Consider the following 23093-nt stretch of genomic DNA (forward strand, 5'->3'; position numbering starts at 1 on the left):
AGTGCATATGTGCGAAGTGAAGACGTGGCATTGGGACAATGGTATTGAGTTGTTTTGTGAGAGTTAACGGATAAAGGTGAGAATAGAGGCGATAACAGGGCAGTAAGCGGTGTCCCCTATGCCTTGCTGAGAAACTGGAGATCCTGGAAGCAGACAAAACGGTCAACATCAACAAAAGGTCGGAGTTGGTGTCGAAATGCAGACACGAGAACAAGTATTACTTGTCCAGGTTCTCCGGGCCATCAGTTACGTGAGTTTTTCGACATGGCGCAACCTGCACCAGGTTTTGCGCCATGGTGCTTTCTCTCTCCCTCTTCACTCTTGCTGTGGTCTTGCGCTACCGTCGCTATCGCCTTTAATGACTCGGTAACACTGCCCTGTTGTGTGTGTATATCATGGTATATAGTAGCAGTACTTGTGGCAATTGTCGTTGTTTCCTTGATTATTAACCCTTTACCGGCAAGTTACTTTTGTATATGAAATCCATAACATTTAGAACGATACCAATAACTCACAACGAGGCAACATTTTGTATGTGCAAGTTATTTTTTCTTGGAAGTCTAGTACTACTTCTTGACCATGGAAAAATTTATTTTCTCATACCACACACATACGCTGCTAAATTGGCACCTCTACGTCTAAACACGGAAATAATTGTACACATGCAAATCGTCAGAGTTCCGACATTGACATGATACTACCAAAACAAGTCGACTTCGGAGCGGAAACAAACGCCATAGCCATCACAAACTTCAGTGGCCATGCCTCGCTCGCAAATGAGAGCAGCATCGCCCCAGAATCGCTGTCGGAAAGCTCCGTAAGGTCGCACGCACGCCGCGCTGCGCTGCCGTCACTCAAGTACGTAGAAAGTCGATGGGCTAAAATTCCGTCTCTGGGAGACTGTCGACACGGGGATCGCTCTCCATGGCTTCCCCACCATAAGCACCATCAGATTCTTCCAGGTTCATCACGACGACATCGTCTTCAGCGGCTGGCGCTCCCCATATTTGCGTGCGAATTTGCTTGGCGTGCGCACCGCTCCGTAATTTGAAATTCGCTTGCATCGGCGGCTGGAACGAAGTATTTTTCTATCTGTCGTCGGTCCCAGAGCGAATGACTGCTAGGTCGTCGTCGGAGAAGTCATCCGAGGACGAAAGGAACTCACTGCGCAAGAGAAATGCACCTGACGATGTTTTGACGGAGGCGGGCGGCATTGTCGGCGCGCGTGTATTTCCGTAAGTTTTCGATCGCGCAGTTCTCAATGAAATCAAATGGGACACGCGTGGATCTCTTCAGCTACCGATAGGATCATACCTAGGCTGTATGAGGGCCACGGGAAATCCCCCACGTGGGCTGATGCTTCCCGTCATGCCAGGCATAGTTTTGTATGCCTGTCGAATGCACTTTGTGAAGCATCAGATCGAGAAGTTAGCTGAAATCGTAGCTGTTGCAGTATGTCGGCGCTATGTAGCTTGCATTTTTTACGGAGAGTCGATCGCCACGCGAATGTTTCTCTCCTCACCGAGAGCTATCTGGCCTCCAAACTCCGTCAGGGTCTGCCTAAGGTACCGAAGGTCCTTTGACTAGCTGCTGGCAGGACTCCATCAAATCCTTTAGCTTCAGCTCGGCGAGCAAAAGTCTCTCTCTCCTCCGCCGGCGCCATGAGCTGACACACACAAACTGAATACAAAACGATACACTTCACACGTGCTGGCTTGCACGCGTGCCCCCTTTCACGAACCCAGACAATCTTTTCGGGATTGGTCTATTCCAGCGCTAGCGGTATTATATTTTACTTCGAGTGTTCATGGTGTTAGCACCTACATGTATATCATGGTACAAACAAGGCCGGTCCTGGAAGCTCGAGGTAGAGTGCTCAATGTACGAATGTACAGAGCAATACACACACAACAGAGGCGAAAGGCTGTGTTAGCTGTAACTTAAAGTTTCACGCATCGAGCGATCATCAGACAGCAGCATTCACTATCGAATTCTCTACGAGCAGGCCTAGATATTTGATGCTAGTGTGGAAGTTAGTGCATATGTGCGAAGTGAAGACGTGGCATTGGGACAATGGTATTGAGTTGTTTTGTGAGAGTTAACGGATAAAGGTGAGAATAGAGGCGATAACAGGGCAGTAAGCGGTGTCCCCTATGCCTTGCTGAGAAACTGGAGATCCTGGAAGCAGACAAAACGGTCAACATCAACAAAAGGTCGGAGTTGGTGTCGAAATGCAGACACGAGAACAAGTATTACTTGTCCAGGTTCTCCGGGCCATCAGTTACGTGAGTTTTTCGACATGGCGCAACCTGCACCAGGTTTTGCGCCATGGTGCTTTCTCTCTCCCTCTTCACTCTTGCTGTGGTCTTGCGCTACCGTCGCTATCGCCTTTAATGACTCGGTAACACTGCCCTGTTGTGTGTGTATATCATGGTATATAGTAGCAGTACTTGTGGCAATTGTCGTTGTTTCCTTGATTATTAACCCTTTACCGGCAAGTTACTTTTGTATATGAAATCCATAACATTTAGAACGATACCAATAACTCACAACGAGGCAACATTTTGTATGTGCAAGTTATTTTTTCTTGGAAGTCTAGTACTACTTCTTGACCATGGAAAAATTTATTTTCTCATACCACACACATACGCTGCTAAATTGGCACCTCTACGTCTAAACACGGAAATAATTGTACACATGCAAATCGTCAGAGTTCCGACATTGACATGATACTACCAAAACAAGTCGACTTCGGAGCGGAAACAAACGCCATAGCCATCACAAACTTCAGTGGCCATGCCTCGCTCGCAAATGAGAGCAGCATCGCCCCAGAATCGCTGTCGGAAAGCTCCGTAAGGTCGCACGCACGCCGCGCTGCGCTGCCGTCACTCAAGTACGTAGAAAGTCGATGGGCTAAAATTCCGTCTCTGGGAGACTGTCGACACGGGGATCGCTCTCCATGGCTTCCCCACCATAAGCACCATCAGATTCTTCCAGGTTCATCACGACGACATCGTCTTCAGCGGCTGGCGCTCCCCATATTTGCGTGCGAATTTGCTTGGCGTGCGCACCGCTCCGTAATTTGAAATTCGCTTGCATCGGCGGCTGGAACGAAGTATTTTTCTATCTGTCGTCGGTCCCAGAGCGAATGACTGCTAGGTCGTCGTCGGAGAAGTCATCCGAGGACGAAAGGAACTCACTGCGCAAGAGAAATGCACCTGACGATGTTTTGACGGAGGCGGGCGGCATTGTCGGCGCGCGTGTATTTCCGTAAGTTTTCGATCGCGCAGTTCTCAATGAAATCAAATGGGACACGCGTGGATCTCTTCAACTACCGATAGGATCATACCTAGGCTGTATGAGGGCCACGGGAAATCCCCCACGTGGGCTGATGCTTCCCGTCATGCCAGGCATAGTTTTGTATGCCTGTCGAATGCGTCAACGTTGACGCATTCAAGTATGGGGCTGCCGGTAATTCTTCACCTGTAGTCTTCCCTGGGCCCCATCGAGGTTCCTGTTGTTTTTTCTTCCATTGTGTCAGTGGGTTTCAGGGCATGTTTTCAAAAGCATCGCTGGTGTGAGCAAGAAATTGACTTCACAGCTCGATTTCTCGAGATCCTGAACAATTTTGCTCGACGAAAAAATGATCAAGGAGAACGGAGCCAAGCGTCTCGATGGCTGTGTAACACCAGGGACCAAAACCTACTGTAAGCGCGTTTTGGAGAGAGAGATTGAAGTGGGTGCACAGACTCTGGTAAGTGGATCCACTTCTAATTCTCAAGTGGCGAAATATATTGCTACGCTGAAAACATTGCAGTCTTGAGTGAGTGGTAAATCGTTGGTGAGCTACTGCTCAGTGACTTGGGCTATTTACGAAAGCTGTGACCTGTCAGCTGCCAACGTCGCGAGCAGTAAGTCATCACCTGCGTCCACTTGAATAAAATGCAGCACTGAAAATTGAGTATGTTGTTTTGCAGTACTATTCTCTATTGTCAGAGTGTGAAGTATTTTGTAAATGTTGTGTTGTACAGCACCAGTGATTTGAAAATATTCCTACACTACTCGCACCAGTTCTATTATGATGAATGCATGCACCTGTACCTATAAGCACTATGTGCATGCACATACGCAGGCACGCGTGTGAGCCAGCATGTTGTGTGTGTGTGTGTGTGCGCGCGCGCGCGCGCAGTGCATGTTGTGTGTGTGCGCGCGCGCGCACGTGTGCACAAGTGCATGGACAGCAGAATATGGTAACTAAGCTCAAGAGCATGCATTTTGCATGTTGGTGTATGCTATTGCGGGTGCGCGTATATGACGTACATGTATTTGTGTGTGCAAGGGGTACTTGTTTGTGAGCATGTGCATGGAAGCGTACATGTATGTATCAATGTGTGCAATGCGCATGCGCCCACATACACTTGTGGTTGTTCCATGTTATTGGGAATAGTGTTATGATTATACCTAATGGGTGCTACAATTACTAGCAGTCGTTCATTGCCAATATTGAGTTGAACCTGCATCTACATTGTACATGTACTACAAACATGAAACTGCCCCCCCCCCCCAGAATTATAATAATTGTTATCCTCCTCAAGCTCTTTGCCTGTTGCTTTATGAGAAATACTAGGAGTGAAATATTGCAAGAGTTGTGATACAAAGCTGGTCTGAACTGCGCTCAGGGTCAGTAGGCCTCGGCCTGGATCATGAATAACGTTGTGCATGGATCATGCCGATATCCAGATCAAGGGCTAAAAAGCCCAGGAACCATGGCCTCATCTAGTCTCCATGTATACTATAACAATCTGGGGGACCATTCAATGCTTTTGACACAAAAAATTGGAGTAATACCACAAGGAATGCATAGAATGATCACCTTACCTGAAAAATAGCAATTCCAAGAATGGTAGAAAATCGGCCAATTTTCTGTCCTATTTTTATTTGTGGAGGTCTAAAATGCACGGTAACCCCCCTAAAATTATATATTTCTAGTTTCTATGAAGTATGAGGATCCCAAAAATAAAATAAAAAGGGCATGTCCATGAAGAAAATATGAAGCTGTGCACCCAATTGTACTTTGCGGACGGGCATTTCTGCGAAGTTCATTTTTGTACCAAAATTATTATTTTTCTGAGTAGTCAATGCTGATTGCCAGATTTTCTTGCTCAAATGCTTCACTGTGATGTGTGCAAGGACTTGCAATCACAAAGAGAAGCCAGACTACTGGTAAATCTGAAATATGACCCCAAAACAAGCAAATTTAGGCCGAAATCGATAAATACACCCACCCCTAGAAATACACCTCAAACAGCCTTATCTCCGCGGAAACACCCCCTGAATTTTTTTGTGGAGTAACATGGGATGATATAGAGCACCCTCATCCACAAAAAGAAGAGGGTTTATGAAGAAAAAAATCACCCCCAAAGGGTTGGAGCCTCCTTAAAATGTTCTTTGGATTATTATTTCTTTTCTGCAATACTTTGCTGTGCACATTTTGCTATTCCACTTTCATGTTCTTTCCAATAAAGGGTTTTGACTCTTGAGTAGTAGATCTACGCGCAAAATGAGCTGGTGCCGCGCCTGGTGGATGGAGGAGAAGATAAGAGAACTACAATGTTGTAATTAATATTAAATATTAAATAAAATTTTTATTTAGTTACTTGAAGAAGCGTCGGCTTTGCTGCACCGTGCCTTCGCCCATGGGCCATAGCTAGCTAGCTGCACACCGCGAATCGCGCCGCACTAATTGTCTTGCGCTTGCACGATTATGACTTTTTTTATGACATCGTGCATACTTTTTTGAACGCAAACATTTGGCGCGAAACACGAAGAAAGTGGCACGGGCACACGTGAGTTTCGAAGTTAGTTCAAGTGACTGAGAGTGAGACAGTACTCGTTGTGACAAAATAAAATAGCACTGGTTCAATGATGAGTTTGTCGATGTCAGTTCTTGTCGTGTCCACACCAGAGAGTAGCTGTTAGCAAGCATAGCATACTAGTATTGGGGCGTCTGATCGGTTTCCGTGAAAGAAAATGTTGCAGCCTGATGTGGTAAATGCTTGTCTGAGCGATTTACACCCCAAGTTGTTTTCTTGAGAATTTTGAATTGTTCTGTCGGTTTATGTATTCTGTGGGCAACGGCACAAAGACAACAGCTTCGTTTGGAGAAGAGGAGCAGCTGGATGAGGACGAAGAGCGTGAGAAGCAAGCGGAGGTAGGTATTCAGTGTAAAAGTCGTGCCCTTACATCAGCACTCAGCATCATTTATTTCGTCATGCATAAGTCATAGAGTCAGTACATGCATGAACATGGGTACATGATTCCGCAATCCGCATCCATGCTACAAGCAAGCAGTACAGTCATGCTCATATTCCCATGGCGAAGTTGTTAGGTCATCATGATTTATCGGATACGCCGTCACACCATAGGTTCATTGACATATCACTGTATCACTAATAGGAATTTCGCATGCAATTTCGCCTTTTGTAAAAACAAGCATTCTATGTGCTACAGCTTTTTTTTTATTGATTGGTAAAAATCCGTAAAATTCTTTAAAAATAAATAGGCACGTGAACCAGTGAGATTGCGCGTGATGCAGCGCAGACGCGGGTCACTGTGACCCCAACGAAAACCGTTGCAGTGTGAGTCTCTTTCTCCGGTAGTTTCACAGGGTACAGCTAGAGCTGGGTGATCCACTGGGCTACCGACCTGGTCAGCAGAGGTTTGTCGGATACAAAGCAACTTGGTTTAGATTAATAATTTAATACTAAAACTGTGAAACTCAGAGTTACAGCAGGAACTCTTTTGATTCTTCTCAAGTGTGTGTAATTTATGTGCGCATTCAGCTAATCATGACTTGTTCTCTTCTCAACCGAAATTAACCCTCGAAACTCTGACACTGTGGTGCAGAGGCTCAGCCCCTCCCTGGAAGTATGTGGGCCCAAATTTGATTGTTGAACCACAGTCTTAGAGGAGTGTTTTGTACTTGGTCGGAATGGCATGTGGATGATGCTGTTGATTGTTTGTGCACTGCCCTAAAGCTCCAGTCATTTCTCAACGCTGCATCGGAGGAGGCTGGTAACCTCTGGGATGCATCTTTCTCCACTCTTGGCGACGATGGACAAGAGCGAGACTTTGATTTTGAGCGTGAACAAGGTTAGAATGATCAATGGTGGCATGTGTACGAGTACTGTACTAGATATGTCATCAATGCACCCTCCCAATGCAGGTTCCACTTGAAGCAGAGAACAGTTCTTTAAATTTCTTTTGGATCCGATCTCCCAGTGATGTCAGCTACGGATGGAACCACTAATAAATAAGCTCCCAAGAGTGTGAAACTCTGCATATGGGGTCTCCGACAGCGACAACTCACATCACGTGTTCCAAGTATGATTTGTGTTTTGTACTTCAAGTATGTACAACGAAGGCTAGTGTGCGCGCAGTCCGAATATATGCATGACCATGCTGATGACTCGCATATGCTGAATGAGTTTCTGTCAAGGAGTGCTTCTTTTTACTACCCCATTGCTCGCTAGAAACGGGCTGAGAACGTATGACGGGAACACTATACCACGTGATGTGAGTTTCAGCCGCCAGTGGACTCCATAGAAAGGGTACCCAGAGTTGCCTGCTCTTGGGACCTTGTGTACTCTTGCTGGAACCCTATTTAAATTTTGGAAGGATAACTTCTTTATTAAAAATTGATGTCAACTTAACCCTTTATGTACTGAAAAAAATGTACACAGACTGAATTTGATCTCGACTCACCTCAAATTCTATAATAATCTGGGTCATAACTTTAGTCTCCTTTTGACGATTTTTTCAATCTTGGGCTTCCTGGAAAGCTCGTCGCAAGAGGAACACATTGAGCCCACGCTTGCCACCACGAAGGTCAAAACGCCAGCGCTACAGCCCAGCGTCTTAGCTGCAACGCCAATATTCCGACAGAAGTCGTCTTGCATCAGCCATTTCGCTCTCCTTGCTCGTAACAACTAACTGTTACTTCAAAAAAATTCACAAACTGCCATGAGTCCGTTTACCATTTTGAACGTGTTTCTACGTCACTGCATGCCCAGAATGATGGGGAAATCCCTCATTCAAATTCGCGCGAGCGGCTATTGAGCGACATTTGCCGCGATTCGACTTTCGAGCTTCGTAACTCTGGAACCACACATCAGAGCGCTTCAGCGATTGTTTCAATGGACAGCTGGGAGTTTTCTCTTTGACCTACATATTTTAGTTTTCGGATATAACCCAGGAACGACTGAGTTACGATCGATTGAAATTTTGAAAAGTTTCGATCCCAGGGGATCGAAAGTTGTACAGTCCGTACACAAAGGGTTAAGTTGTACCAGGACGGCACTGATATAGAAGTTGCACACTGGGGCTTACGTCCTCTTGAACAATCACAATGATATGTTTCGGAAGAGAAGCCCACTACCTATCTGCAGACATTATACTCCGCTATCCTCATACGGTTGTCTATATGTGTGATCCACTGTTCTTATCTGTTACTCTCTAGAAGCCATCATGGCTGAAGTGGGACAACCGTCTGCGTTTGGCGAGCAATATCTCTCCCGTCACCAACAGCACCACCAACATCGATCAGTGGTGCCAGCACCGACTGCTGTTGCTGCTCCCAGTGCTGCACGTACTGCGGGTAATGGACAACCGTCCGATGCTAACCATATTGCAGGCAATCATCGACTGGCTGTATCGCCTCCAACACTGGCAGGTGTACGGCATCCAGGTCATGTAGAGCCACTTGCAGCTCGTCAACAACAGCAGCAGCAGCAGCCACTGCGTCTCCATCACCAGCAACACCATGCAGCCACACAGCGACCACAGCAGCACCCGCCACCGCAGCACCAGCAGCAACAGCAACAGAACCATGATAAGCTACAGAGGTCATCATCATCTCACTCCAGTTTGGGCCGCTCGCCTCCACATACTCACTCCTTGCCGGGAGCCCCGGTGGATGCACCTGGTGTATATGCAAACCTTGCTGACATTCATGCAAGTAGTCAACACCACCAGCCGCAGGCACAAGCACATCACCAGCAGATGGTTCATCCATCTTCCAATGGTCAACACCATCCTGCATGGAATGACCTTGCTACATCATCTTCAGATTACCAGCTGTCACAGCTTTCCAATCAACTAGCTCAGTGCCAGCAAGAGAATCAGCAACTACAGCAAAAGGTGAGTTTGTGCGGTACCCATTGCAACACACACACGTTCTAGTTCGAACAAAAGAGGGAAACATCTCGTGGAACCACCCCTCATTCCCCATTTGTGTGCTTCAAAGAAAAGAGCATAAGGTACTGTCGTGGACATGGAAATCCGGTCGCACGTCTAGCGGCCCCCATGGTGCTGGCCATGCAGTCGTGAGTACGCATACCGTGCAAACATTCATTTACGCGTTGCAGCGCGCTGGTCGCATCGGATCAACAGGTACACCGCCATTCTGTACGCACTGAGGGCGCCGGGCCTGGTCATTCGACTGGATTTCCATGTCCACGACAGTACAAGGAAAATCTCCGACTCGTTCTTCGACTCATTCTCAGACTGTATTGATTTCCCCTCTGTGACCTAACCAGCACTGCTCAGAGAAATGAGGCCGAACCTGGTGCTAATGAACATACAAGTTTTGCAAGCCAGAATACTGAAGCGTGCGCGTGTGTGTGTGTGTGTGTGTGTGTGTGCAGTACTGTCTGGGTTGCATGTTGCCATGGTTACCCACTGCTACAGATGAGTACATTGCCAGAGCATGGACGCATGAATCTGCATAGTACGTACACTATTCATTTCCCATATTTTGTATGTCTGTCACTGTATGTAGCTTCTCACAGTTCAGCAAGACTCGGAGAAGCAACAGCGAATTAGCCACCACTATCTGGAACTGCAGAAACAGGAAACTGCCAGTACGCAGTCACAACTCGATCACATTCGAAGCCGAACTTCCGAATTGGAATCAGAGAACAGGACACTGAGGCAGCAACTATCGGATTCTGCTACAGCTTCTGAAAGGGCCATGCAAGAAAAGGCAGACGTACGTAGTTTCTTTTAATAATCAGATCCCCTGAGAACATACTCTGATTAGATGGTGATGTACTGTATGGTTTGGGGAACCCCGACACCCCCCCCCCCCCACCCCTAAAAAATGAGACTCGAACCCACATGTACACATTGCATTTTTACCATAATACCCCATTTTTGGTGCAGGGCGCCCCTGGCACAGAACCCGCTCGTTACCTCCTACCATTTACGACTGTGTCTGCGGTGCAGTTTTTGATTCTGGTTGGCCTACATGCCTCTGTTCAATCTTGCTTTTTTCGTTTACGTCCAGGCCGTGGAGCAAGTTCAATCACTGAAATCGAACATCTCCGCGTTACAAGTTGAACTGCACCAGGTTTCCTCATCGCAAAGTTTGACTCGACTCAAAGAGGAACATGAGAAGCATGTTGAACAACTCCGAGAGCAGCAGAAAACTGACTTGTCCTATCAGCGGCAACTGGTAGACTCGATTAACACCAAGCTTGTAAAGGAGGTGAGAACATCCTTCATGCCTACAGTAGCCAGATTAGAATGTAGCCACTTGCTGGCTGCCCTGTTGTTTGTGGCAGCTCAGTTTCTTTTGAAACAACTTTCTTGTAACGGGCCGTCCGGGGTTACCGATTGTTTTTACAAAACGAAAAGTTTTAGTATTTTTCAGCCCCCACCCACCCACCCATCTTTTCTGCAGGTAAAACGAATTCCAATAAAATATTGATGTCAATTTTCGACACCCAGAAGTAACTGGACATTCTCCATCTACATTCAATAATTATTTTCAAAACGAAACTCCATCAAACCCACCCACCCCCAAACGAAAACATTTCGTTTTGAAAATATTATTGGTAACCTTGGACGGCCCCTAAGAGGGCTATGTTTTGACTTGTATGTGGACTCAGCCGAGACTGGACATCACATGATTTAGAGAATGAAGAGCTTCTTTGTAGAAATGTTGCACGTACATGTAATTGCACTGTACCATTCTTCCTAAATCCCCCCCCCCCCCCCTCACTCTGTGTGTTGTTGTTCTAATCAATGCTGATAGCAAGGATCGGTGCATCGTCTGGAGGCAGAGGTTGCTGTTCTGAACAGTGAAATTCAGCAACTGCGCCTGGAACGTGACCGAGCGCTGCGCTCAGCTTCAGATCAATCCGAGAGAACTGGTATGTGACTTTGCTCGTGCGTCTGTGTTGTGTACTGACCACAGATTATTAAAGTAACAGTCATACCTACAGCTATGCTTCCATTTCTAACGCTCTGTAATATGTAGCAAGTTGGAGGTTTGTCTTGATTAGATCGGCTGGTGTTTGGGGTGTCCTGAGACACGGAGTTGGTACCCAGGCACTTCTCTCGGCGGGTAACTTGATATACCAGGGTAATTTCTTGTACCATGTCTGCCTTGACGCTGCCCTGCTTTGCTTTGTTTTGATGTAGGTCATGCTGCACTTAGTCAGGAAGCTGCTGATGCGCGTACCGCATGCAGACTTGCTGAGCGTCATTGTCACGAGTTCAAGGTCAGTTCAGACAATGCAGTGCACTGTTGGTTATAATGTAACTATGTTGTTGTTAAATAGTGGTAGCGAATTCGGCTCCAGCTTCGGCTTCGACTGCGGCTCCAGTGTGGGAGCAGCAAACCCTTTCCTATGTGTTGTTATTGTGTCTAGAATCAGTGTCATTTTGGCTCCCTTCGTTTTAGCACCTCTCATTGTCATGGTGTAATTTTATTACCTGGTTGAATCATGTCTGTATTCAATGCTAACTCTCTATCTACCCACTCGCCTATATTGTATCGGTGTGTGCCTCCCGATCATGAATGAAACACTGAACAAACTGGAATAGCTTATCACAGACGTGAGCCAGGTATCACATTGCTGGTTATATACACTCACACTGATTCCTGATATCTCTCTCTTCACCCTCTCTCTCTTCACCCTCTCTCTCTCTCTCTCTCTCTCTCTCTCTCTCTCTCTCTCTCTCTCTCTCTCTCTCTCTCTCTCTCTCTCTCTCTCTCTCTTCACCCCCCCCCCTCTCTCTCTCTCTCTCTCTCTCTCTCTCTCTCTCTCTCTCTCTCTCTCTCTCTCTCTCTCTCTCTCTCTCTCTCTCTCTCTCTCTCTCTCTCTCTCTCTTTTCGTTGTTGCAGGCTGAACTTGAGGCAGTGCGTGAGCAATTGCGTAGTCTTCCTTGCTGGCAGTCTGATGATGAGGACGGTGCAGGCGTGACAGGAATGAATGGAGTAGTCGGATCACTAATGGTTACACCTGGTATTCTGCAGCATTCCACGCCCATGGCCACTAGTATTGACAGGTAGGTAGTGCTTGTGTGTGTGTGTGTGTGCGCGCGCTTGCGTGCATGTGTGTGTGTGTGTGTGTGCGCGCGCGCTTGCGTGCATGTGTGTGTGTGTGTGTGTGTTTAAGGCCGCACCAGGCTCTCAACTGGTTTCGTCTCTTCGTGTGGCAGGATGTGTTTTTGCATCTATTTGTGTCTATGGGTTTGTGCACTTGAGATAAATGCCACTGACCCACTGCTAGGCAGCATGTACTGTTTCTTACTTGGAAGTATTTACGCGTTCATGTGTTCTGCTACTTCTTTCTCTAGCCGACCACAAGGCTCATGTCGTGACCTGATTGCACTGCTCTCACTGAAGATGAAACGGCTTATGAACAACATGTCTACACAATCTAAATCCAGTGCACCTGTAAGTGAGAGAGATGTGTGTTCTAATCTCTTCAGGGTTCTAGCCAAAGGGGGGTAGGGGGGCGCAGCGCCCCCCTACTCTGTTTGCGCGCCCCCCTGTGAAAAATTGCCGCCCCCCTACTCATTTTCCGATTTTCGTGTTTTTCATGCATAGAGGGTTCCTAAAGGCATATTTGTCTGGGGTGAAGTCAGGGATTCGCCCCATATACGTTGCATTTGGCGTGGCAAGACAATATTGGAAAGTGGAAAAATGAGATATAGGGTAACTGTTTCCCATGCCCACCCCCCCCTACTATTTTGACCTGGCTAGAACCCTGCTCTTTTTGTTATGCATACCTGTGCGTAGCTTTATCTCCTTTACTCTGCTGCAGTGATGGCTGTTAAATGGTATCTTTGACAGTGTACATGACGTGTACTAGTTATTAGTAGCCACTTGTTATTTTCATGCTTTGTGTGCATGTGCAGGTTACAACCCTGGATACAGCTAGACTGGATCAGAGTAAGTCGAGGAATTGTTGGTGTGTGTGTGTGTGTGCGTGCGTGTGGCCTGTTGCCTAGCTTTCTGACTTACTTGTCTTCTATATTCCTGACTTGATGTTCTGTCTATTCCAGTGCCTCTATGTATAATTATCTGTCTGAATCTCTTTTCTGACTTGTGTATCTTCTTCCAGAAATGCACGAAATATCTGATCTCCGCCATCAGCTGAGTCAAGTGGAAGGCGATCGGGACAAGTTGCTTGCGAAGAACAACAAGTTAGAGACGGACCACTCGAATAGCTTGATTGTGGAAGCGGAGCTGAAATCCAAGATTGAGGCGCTGCAACAAGACCTCAGAATGGTACGATAGGTAGTACATGTACTTGGAATGGAATGTATGTGCGCCTGGTAGATTACCCACCCTGTCTTTTGCTCACACAGCCAATTGCGTGAAACCATGAAGTAAGAACCCAAGGAAAAAGACAACCCAAATTTGGCAATAAATGGAACACGCAATTGACGTGTACGATTGAAAATATAAAGCTGGACAAGAAGCCGTTACCCCCTCCCCCTGTCTTTTTCTGCTGTCGATTCGTTACTTTCTTCGCTTGTGTCATTTGAGTCTTACCTTTTTGTGTCCTTTCCAGCAATGGCAGAACTTTGAGGAGGACAAGAAAAATAGCATAGAGAGGTGAGAGCAGGCTCATTGTACTAGTGTTACGATGATAATAAGTTATTAATAATGGGCCAAATAAGTAAGGGGTCGACGTGGAGACAACAATCAAAGTTACACTCATAGTCATACTGCTTATAGCTTTTCTAAATACTACGGTAGTACAGTACTGTCGGGCGCCGAAGAACGGTCAGGCTAGAATTTCACCAATTTTTAAGAACGGTCTAGGCTGGATGTTTTGCAGATAAGAACGGAAACCATAATTTACACTATGATGTACACTCAGTTGTATAACTCTGCATAAATGTAGATGTAAAGACTGTACCATCAAATAAGAACGAAACTGCTGTGTTCGCTAAAAATAAGAACAGGCTAGCCTACAACCCTGACCCCCAGTTCTTCGGCTCCCGACAGTACTGTACTGGGGGGCAAAATCTGTCTGTCAACTCCAAGATACTGTACACGCAGAAATATTCGTCTGGAATTTTATTTCGTCTTTTTCGTCCAAGGAGCTTTTGGACTAAATTAAATGCCGGACTAATATCGATTTGTCCAGCTTTTCAATACACTCTTATGATACAACCGGACAAACTCCCTTTCTTTGGAGTTGGACGAAATTTTCTGCTTATACAGTACTTATGACGATATGAACGATAGAAATAGCTTCTCGTTGTCATGTCTTACAATGCTTGAATGTATGTTCCCGCAGCAGCAGCAGGCACCTTCAAGCAGGTCGGTGATGTGTGTGCTAGTAGTATGTGTCGGGCCGGTTCTACGACTGGCATATGCCCAGCCCGAAAATGGGGTACTATTGATAGTACCCCATTTTTGGGGTAAAACCCGGGCGTCCTGTTTTTTTGCGTAAAAATGATTTTTCGGGTGTTGGAGGGGTATGCGCATATGCATATATGCCCTAATTGATTCTGGAATATGATGGATTATTGAAAAACCCTGAATGAAAACTCATAGATTTGCGTGATTTTGGATTCTATTTTCAAATTTTCGGCTCACTTTTTTCAACTCCACGAGTTTTATATCCGACAAACGAATGTAGATGCTGACATTGATCATGTTGATGATTCTCATAAATTCAGGCACGTCGATTTCTTCTGTCTCTTGAAATACGTTCTGGATGCGTGTCGTAATTCTCTCATCAACATACTGGGTGGCCCGGACGTAATTCTCCTTAGGTTCCAGCATGAGATGCAATAGCACGGAATCATCGGCTTCGCTGAGATCGCCGAAGTCCGTTACATCAACGTCTTGTGGTAGGAGAATCGGACATTGATCAGCGCCGAACTTGCCGTTGCTGATCCGAATCAGAAACTCTCCAATGGCGCTTGGTGTCATATCTTGACGACTAGCCAATCCATCATCAAGAATATCCTCCAACTCGTGCCTCGGTGTGAAGCACTGTATTCTCCTTATCTCAATCTGCCGCTCTGATGACACGCTGCAGTTTTCACGTGCAGCTCATCAGCTGCTATGGCTTGATCTGTATGCAGGAAGTCGCTTCTGATAGTTCTTGAAGGAGATTTTTGCACCTGGCTTGCCCATCCACTCGTGCCATCGGATGTTCCTGGTAGTAAAGCAGATGTCCATCCAGAGTCTCTGGCCAACGACACAAATGGAGACACCGGAAACAAATGTAGTGCCGATGATAAGCACCCGTGGTGAGCAGCCGACTCATATTATTTATCCACACCCATTGCTGAGTGGTACCATCACCGAACAGCAGCAGTTTGATTGCAGATTGCGGTTGATCGGAAACGCGTAGAGGGTAGAGGGACTTGCTATCGTAACCAAACGCATTGATGAATAAACCAGGATTCATCTTCTCAATGCGCTCGATGTCCATCACCTTTGCAGGAAACTCTATGCCGTCCACTTAGATAGCGTTGACGTCATTGACGTACGATGAAACTGCTTTGGGTTTAGACTTCGTGTGGGAGAGCTTAGCGGCAAGAATGGCCCATCTGCACAATCATCAACAACAACAACGCACACAGGTTCTTCTATTAGAGGTGAACAAAATCAACAATAAAAATAAATAAAAACATTTTAAACATTATGCACACAGGTAAAACACATAAAAGACACTATTTTCTACATAAAAACAGGATAGCATCACTGGAGAATTCACCGCATTGAATGAAGCACCAACTTACAGCATGCACTTTTGATCGCGGCTGATTGCATTGACAATGGCTTTCTTCTTCTTCAACTCAGAAGGGAGTTGTATAAAGGTGGAACCACGAATGGGCTGATACTTGGATAGTTCAATGCTGAGAGCATGTACACGATCGATGATCCAGCCAGAAGAGTGTTGCACAAACCTCTCGATCTACGATTTAAAAATAAAATAAAAAATGCAACCCACGGGTAATAAATAAAAAGAATTACACACATACACATACCTGCTCGTTGATAGCGTCAAGCATCCGTGCTACCGCCGATGGAATCTCATTCGTTGTGAGAAGCGATCTTGTACGAGAACGGAAGTAGAAGGAATGCTGTTGTAGCCGCCCAGTCATCCTGGTCCCTCGGCTGTTTCACCCTAGCTGGGTACATCCTGTACTTTCTGTACGTATGGTAATACAATCATGTACATCGGCACTGTCTATCCTTCTGTGTTCTCTGCATGTGTGCGTGGACTCAGCTTCTACACTCAGCTGATGGACCTCCATGGTAACTCTTCACAGCGACTCAAGGAGCGGATGCAAATGGTTTCCTCCGCAGAGCGTCAGAAGCTACTTCTAGCACACGCTGAGGAACTCAGCACTGTTAGGTATGGTGTGTCTTGCTGCTTCACTGTGTTGCTCTTTGCTAGTACAGTCCTGGCCAAAGAAATCCAACCCTCGTGATTACTTCAACAAGAGAAAACGTGAATTGTCCAAATTCATCCACGGCTTGTGTGAGTACATCCTCAACAGCGTATGTACTAGCAGAAAAGGTATTCCAACACATCAGCACTTCAGCAGCATACCTGGGGGGGGGGGGGGGGGGGGGGTAGCTACCACAGAACCGGCCCGACACATACTACTTTCCCTAGTGATACTGTTTATCAGAGAGATTTGGCTGTGTGTGTGTGTGTGTGTGTGTGTGTGTGTGTGTGTGTGTCTCTCTCTCTCTGCTGGCAGATCAGAGCTGCTTGCTTCTCAGTCTGAAGCCAGTCGTGTCAAGGAAGAGTTCATTCGTCTCAGTGAGACGTGTCAGAAAGACAAGAGTTCGTTCCAAGATCAAGCCAAGGTACAGTGAAAGCCTGTCACCTACTAGATGTGGCCTGGTGAAAGTGTTGAAATGCTACATGTGACAGTAGGAAGTTTTGAGCGGGTTCTGGGACAGGAGGCTACACCCTACCCACAGAATGGGTTATTATGGAAAACATGCACTGTGGGTTAGAGTCTCATTTGTAACTTCTTTTTCTTTTTTTGTGACACTGTGCTGTCTTCTCCCAAATTATGAAGCATGAAGCGGGATTCACAGGAGCATTTTAATCACAGCGCTGACTTTTTCTGTGAATGGTATTTCGCGAGTTCGCATCACACTGCTGCGCCGCGGTGTGATGAAATTGTTGCGACCCAGCAGTGTGATGCAAACTCACCAAGTACCGTTCAAAGAAAAAGTCAGCGCTGTGACGCCGCCTTGCTGACATGCCTCGAAGATCAATGCGAGCGCGTATGTCAAATGGTCTTCGCATCGCTGGACGCAACTTGTACAAATCTACAAGGAACTCTTGAACCTTTTGTACAACTGTGCTGCAAAGAAGGTCCAAATCAATCATACATCACATGCCGCATCGTGTAAATTGAGCCAAGCTCAACTTCTGCGATCGGTCAGTTGCGTTGAGCCAAGCTCAACTTCTGCGATCAGTCAGTTGAGACGGTTGCATGAGCTGCGCGAGGGGTGCGATTTTGGGATTTCCCGGTTTCGCGGCCGTAGCATCGCGGATCGCAAACCTGCTTCTGTGAAATCCACTTTATGATGTGCATAGTATCATGGTTTCTAACTCCACCTTTTTCAAAATGTTATTAATGAGAACCCATAGTCTTGCAGTAATTTGAACTGTAAGCGCAACTGTAGCTAGCAGATGAAATCACCAACATCGCCAAATACGGGAGCTCACCTTTGTGAATGGACTGTAGCATGATTTGATGGTCTTCGGTACCTACAGATTGTTGTGTGTGTGTGTGTGTGTGTGTGTGTGTGTGTGTGTGTGTGTGCTGACATGGTTACTACACTGTACTCGGTAGTCACATCACGCCACACTGGAAAGCCTTCGGCAGTCACACAGCACCACTTTGCAACAGATTGATGAGCGCCATCGAAAAGAGCTAGCCTCGCAACTGGCTGCTTTGCGAGACCAACACTCTAAAGACCTGGAAGCAGTAAGCGTTTTGTCCCTCCCGATACATGTTTCTTTATTTTGTTTTTCAGCTCGTACATGGATGCGTTGTCAGTTTCCTTTGCTTGCATGTTATTCGTACATGGATGCGTTGTCAACTTCAATGATCATCAGTTTAAGTTTGTTCAAGCGCCCCTTGTGTGTGTGAGCTCTTCAGAAGAGGATACTCCCACCGACTGAACAGTCTGTTGATCGTGTACACTACTGTCTGGTTGTGTACATAGCAGTGCAATGTGTTGAAAAATGTGCTCAACTGGCACATAGATTTGTGCATGTTTTCTAGAGTTACAGGGTGTTGTTCAGCTGTTGTTCAGGGTCTAGCACAGTCTGGAGTTACAGGCTGTTGTTCAGGGTCTAGCACAGTCTGCTGTTCAGGGTCTAGCACAGGCTGTTGTTCAGGGTCTAGCGCAGGCTGTTGTTCAGGGTCTAGCACAGTCTGCTGTTCAGGGTCTAGCACAGGCTGTTGTTCAGGGTCTAGCGCAGGCTGTTGTTCAGGGTCTAGCACAGTCTGCTACGTTCTTTTTAGGACTTTAATATGTCTGTCAATATCCTCTGCAGAGTTCTGAATCTCGCGTTTCGTTAATGGAGGCGCAGGTGCGCCAGATGACAGACTTTGACTCAGTGCTGTCTTCTCGACTTAGCGAACAAGAACGACGGCTGCAAGGACGCCATGAGGAAGCAATGCGTGAAATGCAGCAACAGATGGAGTCGCTTCGCATTGCTGCAGGCTCTGGGCTCTGCAGTGAAGAAATGTTGGGCAAGATGAGAACGCGCCTGGTGGATGAATTGCAGAGAGAACGCGAGGCGATCATTCGACCGGCGCTGGAGCATGCCAGGCAGCAATGGTCTGAGGAACAGCAGCAGTTGCTTGTCAAAGTAAGAATGCTGTCTTTGATCCACCCTGGCAAGTGTGTGTGTGTGTGTGTGTGTGTGTGTGTGTGTGCGCGCGCATGCACTATCTGGTATCTTGCTCCGCATATGGCTAGATGTGCACAGGAGAGTTTGGGCAATTTTATGGTCACCGTTGGGTATTGCACGATTACTTTTTCTCTTTCTGATCTGTGTATGTGTCTGTGTTGGTGTGATCGGGGTTATTACCTAATCATGATGCCATCACCTTCTGTATGATGCCCAGCTGGAAAACGAGGCAGCAGCTCAGCGGTTGGCATTACTTCAGCAGCTGAAAGACAAACCCAAAGTGACGTCAGAGGCTTCGACACAGGTAATTGGACGCATCATTATCTTTTACAGTACTGGAAATGGCAACTTGCTATTTGCTCTATTCAGCTCTTCTGGGTGCACATGTACATGTTCTGTAAAGTACCATTGATCTGCCACCCCTCTATTGTGAATATCCGTCCCCTGTTGATGGTTCTGTTGATGGTTTTGCCTGTGAAGTGACTTCTGTGTACATGTACTAAAGTGTATGTGAAAATACGGTGTTGAACCGACACATGCCCTGCTGCACGCAACACATGGCAGTGGCTGAGTGCGGGCATTCCTGTGGACTGAACTGTGCTCAATCCAGTATGTCAAATCTGGCTTTTTATGTTCGATTCTGTTGTTGTACACTGCATCCGGCAGCCTTGATCTAATTCCCGCCCCCGCTGTAAAACCTCTCTCTCTCTCTCTCTCTTGCTCTCTCTCTCTTGCTCTCTCTCTTGCTCTCTCCCCATTTCTGTCTCGTTCTGTCATTCTCTATGTTTGGTTTATATCTATATATGCATCATTGTTGAACCTCTTCTTCACATTGTTGATACAGTTTGTGCAAAGTGTGGCTCTGAACAAGAGTGTATGCCTGTACTTGTTTCGTCCTTGTGAGATTTAATTGCACTGCGTGTACGTGTATGTACGTGTGTGCTTATTTCTGTCCTGCAGACGGAGAATGGTCCAGTGCTGACAACCATGAATAAACACCTGACTCAACACTTGATGAAGATTGCTGTGGATCTGTTCCACGATTGCATTAGGGAGTGGGAAACGAGGCACCGAACATCCCATTGATCCTGTGACGTTATCTCCATTAGGGTGAGTGTTGATGTATCATGACTTCTTGTTGTTTTCTTGTAGCTGTGGTGGCAATGCACTGGGCCATGGTAGGATGCATCACACCCTCTCATTGCAGTAAATACCTCACCAGTTTCTAATGGCAGTGGCAGCTTCACTGTGACTCATCGGTAGTCTCTGGGTATCATAATGTGCGCTATTCATAGGCAATGTGCTTGCTTGGTCCGACTTATCGGGATGTGCGCTTCGAATCACTTCCCTGTCACTGTGTACGTGTCATGGCTTTATTTTTTATTTTAAACTGGCATCCTTGCCTGTACAGTATGTTGATCCTTGGCTAGTTGGTGTGTGTGGGGGGGGGGGGGGGGGGGCATGACTCGAACCTAGCCTAGCTCCTAAAGACCAGGAAAGACAGCTGCCTGTGTCCTGGAAAACCCCCAAGGTGTGATCAGCTCCGAGATGGTTCGCGATAAAAGTCCGTCCATTTTGCAGCTCCCCAGTGACATGGCTATCGGTATCACTTCAAGCGGGACTTTGGTCAGGGTGCACTGTTTTCAAACTGAACCAGCACTCGAAACTGGGGTGGACATTTTATGATAATGCGGACCAAGTACACGCATGTGCATCTGTAGCAAAAAGGCAAACATGAATGATGCTGAGGAGTTGTGATTTCATGTTGTCATGTTCGGCTTATTGTTATTGTATTGATCAGGTTACTGATGGTTGGGCCACGCGGTGATGTGGTCTCTACTCTCCAGGCGCGTGCACCGCATGAGTTTTTTGGTGTCTGGAAACCACCTTTTTTCGGGCAATCTTGCCAAAGGAAAAGCGTGCCTACGCTCGTACTGGATTGGTTATTCTGCACACGCGTCGATCGACGGGCAGTTTACAGTACAGTGACTATGTCCTTATTTCGAAGTGAGAGAGAGTTGCTTTGCATGCAGTTCAAAATACATTATTCTCTCTTTCTTCAGTGGAGAGTAGCCACAGAGAGATCGATCTCTAGGCTAGCTCTGGTTCGCTCCTGGATTGGCGATGACGTTCAAGAAATCCGTTTTGCCTCGAAATTTGAGTCAAGCACACGCGATGCAAGTCAGTTCAAGGATATGATTGACGATATCTCCTTCTAAACTGTTGACTCGAATCAAGATGACAGCCTTTCGTTCTCGCTCATGTGCGCAGCAGAGATGTTCGGCAAAAACGTTAATGTGCGTCCATGATCCACTTGCGCTGCTTCAGAACGAAGCGCTACTCGGGCCGCGACTCAAGGACGCGGGGCTTCGCTTTTCTCCGGCGAGCTTCCATCGAAGCAAGGTCCATAACTCTTTTTAATGAAATCATGTGGAACATTGCCAATACATGCCGAAAACTTCGTCATAAGAACAGAAAGAAAAATACGTCGAATGTAAGCAGTGTTTTGATGTAACAAACATGCCTGCATGGAGTGGACTAGTGAAGTACCATAGACATAGTGTTATAGACTGTAGTGTACAGTGTATACATGTAGCCTGGCCGGCTAGGCCTATCAAACTTTTACGGTTTGACAAACATGTGATTGTATATGAGTGCATTGACTTTTGCACCCTCTTTGCAAATACTTTTTGAAGTGCTGGTATGTAAAAGGTAACCCGTTTTATCCTGCTACCGGTCATACATGTACCAACATTTCCATGTAACATCGTCCCCTCCCTCCATTCCTCATTACTCTTATTTCTGTCTTTTCTACCCCTGTACCTGGTTGCCCTCTCAGACGCGGTTGTGCCGGCATGATCTAATGATAGCAGTCGGACGAGCCCCGCATCTCATCAGCACCAGTGTTCATGTGCACAAAATACATAATAATACAGTGGGTCTCCAGAATTTTTTTACCAACTCTAGAAACCCCCCTTTCAAGACTCGGTGCACGCCACTGCTCTCCCTGGACAGAACGCATTATGTAACAGTGCTCTAATATCAGCTGCATTGTGAACACTAAATTGAATGGCTTTTTCTTCTTCATAGAACTGAGATGTATGCAGCACTTCCTGCACATGAACATGCGGCATAACATTTGAAATGAAACGCAGCACAAAACTAGTACCCTATTCAATTTTTTAAATACTTGTAGGCGATCTTGAGCTGTCATAACTTCATTAGGCGGTGTGTTGAGGGCGCCACTGTTTCTGTATCCTTGACCCCTTGCTCCCCACAGCAGTTCTGAGTACTTCTTGACGCAATAGGTTATGCGGCACTTCTCGATCACAATATTTTTCTTATTTTACTCTCACCTTTACCCTTGAACTCCCTACTGGTACTCGTCGTATCTGAACATGACACAATCATTACGCAATCAAACTGTATGGTACTTCGCTATCAAAGAATTCATTTATTTGCCGGTATATGTCACATTTGTATGATCAATCTACATAAAGTCATTATCTGCTTGTCTGCACATCTTGTAGACCAGAACATTATTCACAGCAACAAGATTATTAGTAGGGCTGTGTTTGCTAGTAAAAAAACAAAAAAAAACAAAAACAAAAACACAACTTCTCTGTCAACTTCTGTGTGTTAGGCATTTTGGCAATGACTGATCCCAGTGTTGGTTTTGCATGCGTGTGTGTGGTGTGTGTGTGTGTGTGTGTGTGTGTGTGTGTGTGTGTGTGTGTGTGTGTGTGTGTGTGTGTGTGTGTGTGTGTGTGTGTGTGTGTCCACCCTTCGAGCTTGGAGCATAGCCTGCTTGCACCCTCTTGCGATAGTAACCTTCACGCTGCAGAGGTATCAGATCCTGGGTAGCAAGTGAATGGG

General features: G+C 46.3%; 1 protein-coding gene across 2 annotated transcripts; it reads left to right on the forward strand.

Annotated features, from left to right (window-relative positions):
- The first annotated feature begins 5860 nt into the window (after nucleotides 1-5860).
- On the forward strand, nucleotides 5861-22684 carry LOC135806518 (rootletin-like). Of its 2 annotated transcripts, none has more exons than XM_065320710.1 (20): nucleotides 5861-6048; nucleotides 6146-6211; nucleotides 7038-7152; nucleotides 8519-9198; nucleotides 9839-10048; nucleotides 10346-10546; nucleotides 11096-11213; nucleotides 11485-11564; nucleotides 12191-12354; nucleotides 12646-12745; nucleotides 13210-13243; nucleotides 13416-13582; nucleotides 13869-13912; nucleotides 16554-16682; nucleotides 17035-17143; nucleotides 18148-18282; nucleotides 18858-19175; nucleotides 19435-19521; nucleotides 20178-20327; nucleotides 22057-22684. In XM_065320710.1, the coding sequence occupies exons 1-19, from the start codon at nucleotides 6031-6033 to the stop codon at nucleotides 20301-20303; spliced, it is 2901 nt and encodes a 966-aa protein (XP_065176782.1). In that variant the 5' UTR covers nucleotides 5861-6030; the 3' UTR covers nucleotides 20304-20327; nucleotides 22057-22684. The 2 variants fall into 2 exon arrangements, with proteins under 2 accessions (XP_065176782.1, XP_065176783.1); XM_065320711.1 differs by having other exon boundaries at nucleotides 8522-9198.
- The last annotated feature ends 409 nt before the right edge of the window (nucleotides 22685-23093 follow it).

Source organism: Sycon ciliatum, chromosome 1, assembly GCF_964019385.1.
Source record: "Sycon ciliatum chromosome 1, ocSycCili1.1, whole genome shotgun sequence".
Lineage (NCBI taxonomy): Eukaryota > Metazoa > Porifera > Calcarea > Leucosolenida > Sycettidae > Sycon > Sycon ciliatum.

Coding starts and splice junctions, on each gene's coding strand:
- LOC135806518 (XM_065320710.1), top strand. Junction 7,153..8,518: donor TGATTTTGAGCGTGAACAAG/GTTAGAATGATC, acceptor GTTACTCTCTAG/AAGCCATCATGGCTGAAGTG. Junction 13,913..16,553: donor AAGAAAAATAGCATAGAGAG/GTGAGAGCAGGC, acceptor GCGTGGACTCAG/CTTCTACACTCAGCTGATGG.